The sequence below is a fragment of the Chiloscyllium plagiosum genome, chromosome 25 (genome assembly GCF_004010195.1).
Source record: "Chiloscyllium plagiosum isolate BGI_BamShark_2017 chromosome 25, ASM401019v2, whole genome shotgun sequence".
Lineage (NCBI taxonomy): Eukaryota > Metazoa > Chordata > Chondrichthyes > Orectolobiformes > Hemiscylliidae > Chiloscyllium > Chiloscyllium plagiosum.
In genome coordinates, this window is record NC_057734.1 from 36,724,555 (window position 1) to 36,735,928 (window position 11,374).

Here is an 11,374-nt window from a genome sequence, read left to right on the forward strand (position 1 = left end):
ACCCTTAAACTCTCTTTAAACTCCCACATCTGACAAGAAGTACATATCACTGCAAAGGCCATTTTTGCTCCTTCACAATCTACAGACCCAGAAAATAACACAGTTCTTATTCCTCTACAAACACTGCCCCAGGTTAAATTAATAGCTATGGCTTATATTTTAGGTTTAATCAAGAGACTTATCTCCAAAAATATATAATCAAGAAAGAATCCACTGTACTCACTACTGCAGCCTTTCTCTTGGACAGACTTAAAACAACAATTAACTTATCTGATTCTGTGCTGTGAACTTGACCCAACAGTTCCTCCAAGATTAGTTGTGAATTTCACTGTTTGTTAATTCTCCCAGATGCACTCCGATGTCCAGCGATACACAAATTCAAACAGCAAAGGCGATAACTGTGCAGGTTTTCTCTCTCCTGCACTGTCCTCACCATGTGCTTCCTTTGTCTGCTCTTCTCCCTTTTAACCTGCTGTTGTTTTGACTTTTTTTCCCCCAAAGTTCCAGAACAATGCAACAGCATGTAAAACAGTAATTGCTGCTCCTGGAATTCGAGGAAATCACCTCCAACACCTAAAATACATCAAAAGAAAGCTACCTCATGTCCCCTTTTTGCCCTCCTGATTTCCCTCTTAAATATACTCCTACTGCCTTTATACTCTTCTAAGGATTCACTCGATCTATCCTGTCTATACCTTACATTTGCTTCCTTCTTTTTCTTAAGATAAAAGAGGACTTAAAATGTTACCAGTACATCGCCTACAAGTTGAAGGGAAGATTGTGGTTAATTCTGGTGTCCAGGTGTCATGGAGGGCTGGCAAGGTGGGCAAGTGGCTAAAGTGAGAAATACCTAAGGATCAGAGCCCAAAGAGCACAAGCCTCAATGAAAAGGAGAATGAAATGTTCAGACAGGTTTAAGAATAAATGATGGAACAGCCATGGCATAGTAAAGAATGCAGAACTGATGATTTTCAAACTGGGAAACTGCCTGGCTGTTATTTGCAAGTTAAGCTTGCGACATCTTCATTATTGCACCTTTATTAATCCAACAGACTTAAATTTTCACTGCAGCGGTGAATGAAGAAAATTCTTAAAATCATAAAGGCAGAATTGCATAAAACATACAGTCCATAAATAAGCTAAAATGCCCAACATCCCACATCAGTGTTTAGGATCCATCCAAGCCTCCTCCCAGCTTGCTTCATTTTATCTAATTGCCAAAGTTCAACTCCTTGCTTGCTTAATGACTTATCTAGTTTGCTACATATTTCTTGCTATTTCCCTCAGCGACTTCATGTTACCATGTGTTCTGCAGTCCCACTGATCTCAGACCATAAGGTAGGAGCAGGAGTAGAGTCTATAACTCCTTTGACCTGTGCTGTCATTCAATGAGATCATAGCTGACATTCTGCCTCAAATTCTACTTGCCTGCACCAACCCTACACCACCCAAAAATCTATTAACCTTTGTAATCTTATATAACCTTCTTCACTGTATATTCAGAACAAAGGGATCTTGGGCCCACGGGGTGAGGAGTGGCAGATGGAGTTTAATTTGGATAAATATGAGGTATACCAGAGTACAATGACAAACAGGGGAATAATTTATAGTTAATGGCATGCCCTGGATAGTGGTGTTGTAGAAGAGAGAGACCTAGGGGTTTAAGTACACAGTCCTTCGAAAGTTGCATCACAGACAGTGCGCTCAAGAAGGCATTTTAGCACGCTTGCCTTCATTACTCAGACCATTGAGTATAGAGATAGAGATATCATTTGAGGTTGTACAGGACGTTGGTGAGGCCATGTTTGGTATAGCATGTTCAGTTCTGGCCACCCTGTTACGGAGGATATTATTGAATTGTTGGGGAGTCAGATGGGATTTGCCGGGACCGGAGGGTTAGAGTTGCAGAGAGGGGCTGGAACTTTTCTCACTGGGGAGTAAGGGGTTCAGGGCTTGCCTTATAGAGGTTTATAGAAAAAAGGGTATAGATCGGGTGAATTGAAAAGGTCTTTTCTCTAAGGTGGGGGAAGTTCAACATTAACGGGCATATTTTTGAGGGGAGAGGAGGGAGATTTGAAGGGGATTAAGAGTGCAACTTTTCATACAAGAGGGTGATTCATACATGACTGAACTGCCAGAGCAAGTGGTTACAACATTTAAAAGATATTTGGATGGGTACTTAAACAGAAAAGGTTTTTATGGATATGGGCCAAATGCAGGTAACCTATCATCTCTGCTGGACGAGCTCGAGGAGGCTGCTCCACAAATCTCCCCATCCTCAATGATGGAAGAACCTAACACATCAGTGCAAAGTTAAGGCTGACGCATTTGCAAACTTCAGCATAGTGGATGATCTAACCAGGTCTCCTCCAGAGTTCCCTGGCACAACAGATAAAAGTCTTCAAAGAATTTGATTCACTCCACGGGACATCAAGAAATGGTTGGAAACGCCAGATACTGCAAAGGCTATGAGCACACATAACATTCCTGCAATATGACCAAAGACGAGTGCTCCAGAAGATGCCCCATTCCTAGCCAAGGTAATTCAATAGAGGCACAATAATGACATCTACCCAATAATCCGCAAAATTACCCTGGTGTATTCTGTGCACAAAAAGCAGGACAAATCCATCCAAGCCAACTACCGTCCTATCATCCCACACCTGATCACCCAGTGTGACAGAAGGTATCATCAACAATGCTATTAAGCAGGACTTGCTCAGAAATAGCCAGCTCAGTGATGCCCAGTTTGGATTCCGTCAGGGCCACTCAGCTCCTAACAGCCTTGTTTCAATGTTGACAAAACAGCTGAAATCCAGAGGTGAGATGAGAGTGACAGCCCTTGACATCAACGCTACATTCAACCAAAGGTGACATCAAAAGGCCCAAGCAAACCTGGAAGGAATAGGAATCAGGGGCAAACTCTCTGCCCTGGAATCATGTCTGGCACAACAGTTGCAATTGTTGGAGCTCAGTGATTTCAGCTCCAGGACATCTCTACACAATCTCCTCAGGGTAGTGTCCGATGCAGAACCATCTTCAGCTGTTTCTTCAATTATCTTCTCTCCATCATAAGATCAGAAGGGGGAATGCTCACCGATGACGGCATGATGTTCAGCACCATTCACGACTCATCAGATATTGACACAATCCAAGTTCAAACGCAAAAAGACCTGGACAATATCCAGGTCTGGGCTAAGTGGCAAGTTAACATGTGGACCACACAAATGCCAAGCAATTACCATTTCTAATAAGAAGCAATCTAATCACCATCCCCTGACATTCAATGGTACTACCATCACAGGATACCACTGACAACATACTGGTGGTTCCCTTTGACCCACCATATAAATAGAGTGGCTACAAAGGTAGATCACAAGCTCGAAATACTGCAGCAAGTAACTCATCTGCCAACTCCCCAGAGCCTGTCCACCATTTCCAAGGAACAAGTAAAGAGAGCAATGGAATATTCCGCACTTATCTGGATGAATGAAAGTTCAACAACACTCAAAAAGCTTGACACCAATCAGGACAAAGCAGCCTGCTTGACTGGCACCACATCCATAAACATCTACTTCCAAAGCTCAACAGCAGTAGCGTTTATCAGCCATAAGACGCACTGCAGAAATTTACCCAAGATCCTTGGACAACACCTTCCAAACCCAAAACCACTTCCATACATAAATACAAGGACAGCAGATACATGGTGACACTACCACAAGCAAGCTCCCCTCCAAGCCACTCACTATCCTGACTTGGAAATGTGTGACCAGTCCTTCACTGTGACTGGATCAAAATTCCAGAATTCCCTCCCTAACAGCATTGAAGACCTACTTAGTCTGCAGTTTTTCAAGGTGGCAATGTGCTGTCATCTTCTCAAGGACAACTTGGGACAGGCATTAAATGCTAGCCAGTCAGTGAAGTCCTAGTCCCATGAAGTATTTTTTTTAAATACAGGAGAAGACCATTATCTCTGATTTCCCATATGCCAACATATTCTGAAAAGGAGAGAAGTTTTGCTGCAACGTCTCTGACAAAAATCTTGGAATTCACCAATGAAGCCATGGAGGGAGTGTATTCACCACACAAAACAATCAGCTTAATGGTTAAGTGTATCTTCCTGCTTATATACAAAGGCAAATTTGCTGATGAGAATCAATGATTTACTGAGTTTAACCAACAAGTCGATGAGAAACAGACCTCCTTTTGGTGATACTTGGTCAGTTCTGACTCTAATTTCAGCAAAAGACAATTGAGGTTGATTATATCTCTGAAAGAGAGGAAATTTGCATTGATTGCTGGCTAGGGATGTATTTACGCCTGCTTGCTTTGTGCGTGCGAATAATACCACGTGGGCAGCTTACCAGACAGTGCTTTTTGCCACTGAGCAAATGAGCAACTTTTGGAAGTTGAGGGGAGAGGGAGAGGCACTGGTGAGAATTTTGTTGATAGGTTTAAGCAGAAATCTAAGATTGATGCCTCCTACATTAAATTTCATCTTTTCAACTATTACGTTTATGGGGCATAGAAGTTGGCAATGAATTTGCTTGTTTGGTCCATTCATTGGCTTGAGGTGAAACTTCCACTCCTATCAGAGAGGAAGTCCTGCCTCAGAGGGAGTGGCTCAGCAGCACCCTGGGGAAAGATTTAAAAGGGACCCAAGGGGCAACTTTTTCACACAGGGTGGTGCATGTATGAAATGAGCTGCCAGAGGAAGTGGTGGAGGCTAGAACAGTACAATTGCAACATTTCAAAGGCATCTGGATTGGTATATCAATAGGAAAGGTTTAAGAGGGACATGGGCCAAATGCTGGTAAATGGGACTAGATTAATTTCAGATATCTGGTCGGCACAGACGAATTGTACCAAAGGGTCTGATTCTGTGCTATATATTTCTATGACTCTAATGACATTTCTATATCCAAGATAAAAATATTGACTGAAAAATTCTGCTTCACTAACTTTTAAATGGATTATAAAGGTAAAAGTAAAATATTGTATGTTCTGAAAATGTGAATTAAAGACAGACAATTATGTAAATATCATAGACAGAATTAACGTAGAGAGAAACAGTTAGATCAATGTCCTTTCATCAGAATTCAGAGTCAGATGTACAGCATGGAAACAAATCCTTCAGTCGAACTCATCCATGCCGACCAGATATTCTTAATTAATCTAGTTTCATTTGACAGCATTTGGCCCATTCTTCCCATTCATGTACCTGTCCAGATGTCATTTCAATGTTGTAATACCAGCCTCCACCACTTCCTCAGGCAGCTCATTCCATACACACACCATCCTCAGTGTGAAAATGTTGTCCCTTCGGTCCCTTTAAAAGCTTTCTCCTCTCACTTTAAACCCATGCCCTCTAGTTTTGGAATCCTCTACTCTGGGGAAAAGACCTTGGCTGCTCACCCTATTCATGATTTTATAAACTTCTGTAACGTCGCCCTTCAGCCTCCGACACTCCAAGGAAAATAGCCTCAGCCTATTCAGCCTCTCCCTAATGCTCAAACCCTCCAGCCCTCCTGGCCACATCCATGCAAGTCTTTTCTGAACCTGGTCAGGTTTCACAACATTTTTCCTACAGCTGGGAGACCAAAAAATTGAATGCAGTACTCCAATGTCCTGCATTGCCACAACATGACTTTCCAGCTCCTATGCTGAACGATCTGACCAACAAAGACAAGCGTAACAATTGCCTTCTTCACTACTGTCTACCTGCATCTCAGCTTCCAAGGAACTATGAACCTGCACTCCAACATCTTTGTTCAACAATATCCCCCAGGACCTTACCATTAATTGAATAACTCTTGCTCTGATTTGCCTTTCCAAAATGCAGCACCTTGACATTTATCTAAATTAAATTCCATCTGCCACTGCTTGGCCCATCGGATCAAGGTCTTAGTGTATTCTGAGGTAACCTTCTTAGCTGTCCACTACATCACCAACTTTGGTGTCATCTGCAAATTTACTAACCACACCTCTTATATTCACATCCAAATCATTGAGATAAATGACAAAGCAGTGGACCCAGCATCAATCCTTGTGGCACACCATTGGTCACAGGCCTTCGGTCCAAAAAGCAACCCTCCACTCTTTTAAACAAAAGATGCGAACACAAAAAACTAAGATCTCCCCTGACACAACCCCCATCAGACACTCCCAGGGACAGGGACAACACTAGGTGAAACACAAAATAAAGCCTACTCTACTCTTTTTAAATATTAAATAAAGCTGCCTTGACTTTAGCGATTTTTGAGAAGATTTGTAGTTCAGGTTGATGATAAGTATGTAAGTTAGCTCACTGAGCTTGAAGGTTCGTTTTCAGACATTTCATCACCATAACAGGTAACATCATTAGTAAGAGACTCTGGTGAGGCGCTGGTGGTGTTTTCCACCTCTCGATTTATAGGTCTTGGTTTCTTGAAACACCGGCCCACAAGCCTCATTCCTGATGATGGACTTCTGCCCAAAGTGTTGATTCTCCTGCTCCTTGGATGCTGCCTGACCTGCTATGCTTTTCCAGCACCACACTCTCGACTTGAGAATGGCGCAGCAGACTTGGTGGGTAGAATGGCCTAATTTCTGGTCTTATTTCAGGCCAAAGTAAAAATAAACTCAAGAAATATCAAAGAAAACAAATAAATACACAAATAAACATAAAGCTATAGAAATCCCCTCTTCTCCGACCCCGTCAAACACTACTGGGGCAGGAGTAACAATGGTTTAAAATCCAGAGGATGTTCCACTGCACATTTCAACCAAAAATAAAATTCCTCTCTCACAGACTCCCATCAAGTGCATCTTGAACAAGCACATTACAAGGCTAAACAAAAGCCCCCTCAGCTCTTCCAAAAAGTCCAAAAGTGGATCAAACAGCAAATAAATCAGCTCTCTTGTCAAGGCACCAAACCGAAAACAAATACAAATTCAAAAGGCAAAATGGGAACTTATATTACAGAAGAAATAAATCAGAATATCATTTTCCAGGTTGATAATACACTCCAGCCCTTGCGCCACCCAGCAATCTTTAAAGGCCTTAACTATGCCAGAGATCACTGTGTGCTCCCTCTCCAGGGACACCAGAGTGCCATCGTAACTGCAAAAGAGGGACAGGCAGTCAGGAATGACAAGTTCCTCTTTGATGTACTGCCTGGACCTATTAATGGCCATTTTGGCCAGACCCTGGAGCAAAGCCACAGGAAGGCTCATAGACTTGTCCACTCCTCCCCATATCAGCTGCCTGCAGATCAAGAATGTGAAGCTGGAGTGCAAACGTTTAGCAACAGCCCTTTCAAAAAATTGAAAAGGGGCTACAGACATATGCATTCAATCTACAAGTAGAGGACCATCTCCTTCAGGCCACAGAACATGCATGTGGTCTGGCAACTGGTGAACTTATTCACTCACTGGTTGCACAGGATTTATATAAAAGACTTGGATGTGAACATAGGAGATGTAGTAAGTAAGTTTGCAGATGACACTAAAATTGGAGGTGTAGTGGACAGCGAAGGAGGTTACCTCAGATTACAACGGGATCTTGATCAGATGGGCCATGGGCTGAGGAGTGGCAGGTGGAGTTTAATTTAGATAAATGTCAGGTGCTGCATTTTGGAAAGGCAAATCAGAGCAGACTTATACACTCAATGGTAAAGTCCTAGGGAGTGTTGCTGAACAAAGACATTGAACTGCAGATTTATTGAAAGTAGAGTCACAGGTAGATATCTATTATTGGTCAGAGCACCAAGTACACAAGCTGGAATGTCATGTTGCAGCTGTACAGGACATTGGTTAGGCCATTTTTGGAATATTGTGGTCTCCCTGCTACAGGATGGATGTTGTGAAACTTGAAGAGGTTCACAAAAGATTTGAAGATGTTGCCAGAGTTGGAGGGTTTGAGCTATAGGGAGATACTGAATAGGCTGAGGCTGTTCTTCCTGGAGCGTCAGAGGCTGACAGGTGACCTCAGAGGTTTATAAAATTATGAGGGGCATGGATAGGGTAAATAGACAAGGTCTTTTCCCTGGGCTGAAAGAGTCCTGAACTAGATGGTATAGATTTAAGGTGAGAAGGGAAAGATTTAAAAGGGGCTTAAGGGGCAACTTTTTCATGCAGAGGGTGGTGTATGTATGGAATGAGCTGCCAGAGGAAGTAGTGGAGACTGGTACAATTACAACATTTAAAAGGCATCTGGATGTGTAAACGAATAGGAAGGGTTTAGAGGGACATGGGCCAAGTGCTGGCAAATGGGACTAGATTAGGTTAGGATATCTAGTTGGCATGGACAAGTTGGACCAAAGGGTTTGTTTGCATGCTGTACATCTCTATGACTCTATGACCAATTATTAAAGCATAATATACATTTAAATACATTTTCAAAGCACAAGGAAGGTCTTCTAATACAGAAAAGCTAAGATCCTGTAAAATCAATTTTGGCACCCAATTTTTATGTCACAACTGCCCAATCCTTCACATGTAAAGCAGGATAAATCTAACATGATCAATTACCACTCTATCAGTCCGCTCAACGGTTCTGAAAAGACCTACAAGAATATTGCCAGGATGGGAGAGTTTGAGCTATGGGGAGAGGCTGAGGAGTGACCTTATAGAGGTTTATAAAATCATGGGGTCATGGATTGGGAAACTAGGCAAGGTCTTTTCCCTGGCGTGAGGAAGTACAAAAGGTTGAAGATGAAAGAGGAAAGATTTAAAAGAGACCTAATCAGCAACTTTTTCTCACAGAGAGTGATGGGTGTATGAAATGATCTGCCAGAGGAAGTGGTGGAGGTTGATACAATTACCACATTTAAAAGGCATCTGAATGGGTACATGAATAGGATGGGTTTAGAGGGATATGGGCCAAATGCTAGCAAATGGGACTAGATTAATTTAGGATATCTGGTTGGCATGGGTAAGTTGGACCAAAGGGTCTGTTTCCATGCCGTACATCTCTATGTGTCTACGGTCTTGATCATCAAAAGTGATGGAAGTGATTGTCAACAGTGCTATCAAGTGACACTGATGCACGGTTCAGTACATCAGTTTTGGACTGCCCCACCCTAGGAAAGAAATCTTGGCTATTCACCCTAATTATGCCCCTCAGGATTTCATAAACCTCTACAAAGGTCACCTCTCAACTTCCAACAGTCCAGCCCCAGCCTATTCAGCCTCTCCCTCTAACTCATACCCTCCATTTGAGGGCAATATCCTTGTAAATCTTTTCTATATGCTCTCAAAGTTTAACAACATCCTTCCTCAGAAGCATGGTCAGAATTGTACACAGTATTCTCAAAGTGACATCACCAATTTTCTGTAAGCCAATACATGACATCTCAACTCCTACACTCAATGGCTGAACAGTGAATGAAGTGTGTGAAACACATTCTTCACCTGCACAAGGTCCTGGAGGATAACAAGTACTGAATTGTAATTCCGATCTAAATGTTGGTTGGGAGCGGGAAGGAAGAAAGAAAAAGAAACCAAGATGTCCAAGGATCTTCAATATCTCAACGACAGTTCCTTGATACAACAAGCCAGCTCTCAAATGTCACGCATCCTTGAACTGACCAAAACCTTGAGCAAGGATTTATGGGGAGTATGTTCTGTACGTGGAGCTTGGCAAAACGTACAACAGGGTAAAGGAGCGTGGCATTAGGAATTCGGAAAGTTTGCCTCTTGCTCTCCTTCCATCCTGTTCGTCTGTTTTCTTTCAAACTCAAGACTATAAACAAGTCAAAAACAAGAACAGAAATTGCTGAAAAAGCTCAGCAGGTCTGGCAACATCCTTGGAGAGAAATCAGAGTTAGCGTTTCGGGAGGAATGACCCCCTCCTCAGAAATGTAAACAAGTCATCCATTTTATAAGGAGTGTCAAACATGTTTCCTTGATACCTACTCCCCAAGTTAGCAGCCTCCCCCTACCCCGGTTCCAGCCTCTGTACATGAGGCCCACCGTCAGGCGGCGACAACCGCCCGCCTCTGATCACACAGCCCGGCTTCACCTCCACTCACCTTCGTCCGACTCACGGCCACGGATGCTGCGGTCGTCCTCGTCGTCCACACTGTCCAGCTCCTCCTCATCGTTGTAATAATCGACGATGGGCGAGAGGAGAGTGGCAGACATCTTCCCCGCCAAGCCGCCCTCCCCTCCCCTCCCCCCAGCAACCGTAGCCACGGGCGCACCACCACCGCCTGCCTGCCGGGGCCTCGCACGACTAAACTCGGCAGCCGCCGCAGACGCACACCAACTGAGGTCTCGCAAAAACACTATCGCAACCGACTCACAGACTGGTAACAAACAGGAGTACCCGCCGCCCAACCTGACCACCGGCTGTCAGGCATTGAGAGGGACACCTAACCGGGAGACGGGGGCGTGACCATGCGGGGCTACAAGACATGGAGCCCGGGCAGAACTGTCAATCATCGTTGCCTCTGAGCAGCACTGTCAATCGTAGCTGCTGGGCAGTGTTGCATCTGATGCATTCATGTTTGTGTATTCATTAAAATTACTAGATTTTCGACAAAGTTTATGAGCATCTCCAACTGATGCAGCTAAATTATAATCTCTAAATATTAATATTATATTAAACATCAACATTATAATCCCCTTAGATAACTTTCCTTGACTTGTTTGCTATTCAAGATAATTAGCTACAGTTCATGAAGGACGAGTTTCTGTTCAGTAGCATTAGGTGTGGGCAGGGCATGGCAAGGAGAGTGAATTAGTAGAATCTATGAATTAGCAGAGCCAGTACAAGTTTTAACCCTCTCCGTCGACATGTGCTGCAAGACTTTCTGACTTCGATTTCTTTAATAGATTTTCGGGCATATCGTTGGCATATTGGATGTTCTCGTGAAAAATTGTCAATCTTAACAATGTTCTTAAACTTTGTTCCTCTGTTCTCAGATCTTGTGGTCTGCTGAGGGCTTTCTGCATTTTGTAAAGTTATTTTTTAAGTACTTAGTTTCAAGTGAAATATTTCAGATAGTTTGGGGTGATTTCCTGTGCCCATTTTATTATGATGTATTATCTTTCTATTGGCTCAAGATAACTCATATATGACTTCTTCAAATTCACTGTAAAAATTGTTATGGTTCCTACAGTACAACAGTGACTACACTTCAAAAGCACTTCAGCTATAAAATACATTGGAAATCCTGCTGATTGTGAAAGTTGCTCGATAATAAAAATTCTTTTTTTCTGCTATTGAATGGCATTTAGTTCTGCCTTCCAGGAGCAATGTCCAATGTCCTGCTCAAATATGCATTAGTCAACAATATCTTTTAGTAATGACTGATTCTACCCTTGTCCTTGAATCACGTAACAATCACTACATCACAGTCAGGTTTGGGCAATTAGGCAAATTTTCTCC

General features: G+C 42.8%; 1 protein-coding gene across 1 annotated transcript in view; it reads right to left on the reverse strand.

Annotated features, from left to right (window-relative positions):
- The window catches only part of suds3 (SDS3 homolog, SIN3A corepressor complex component), a 60,521-nt gene extending 49,750 nt beyond the window's left edge, over positions 1 to 10,771 (reverse strand). Inside the window, exon 1 of the mRNA XM_043715877.1 lies at positions 10,014 to 10,771. Coding sequence (XP_043571812.1) covers positions 10,014 to 10,125 — 112 coding nt within the window. The 5' untranslated portion in view covers positions 10,126 to 10,771. The remainder of the gene's footprint in view (positions 1 to 10,013) is intronic.
- Between the last annotated feature and the right edge of the window lie 603 nt (positions 10,772 to 11,374).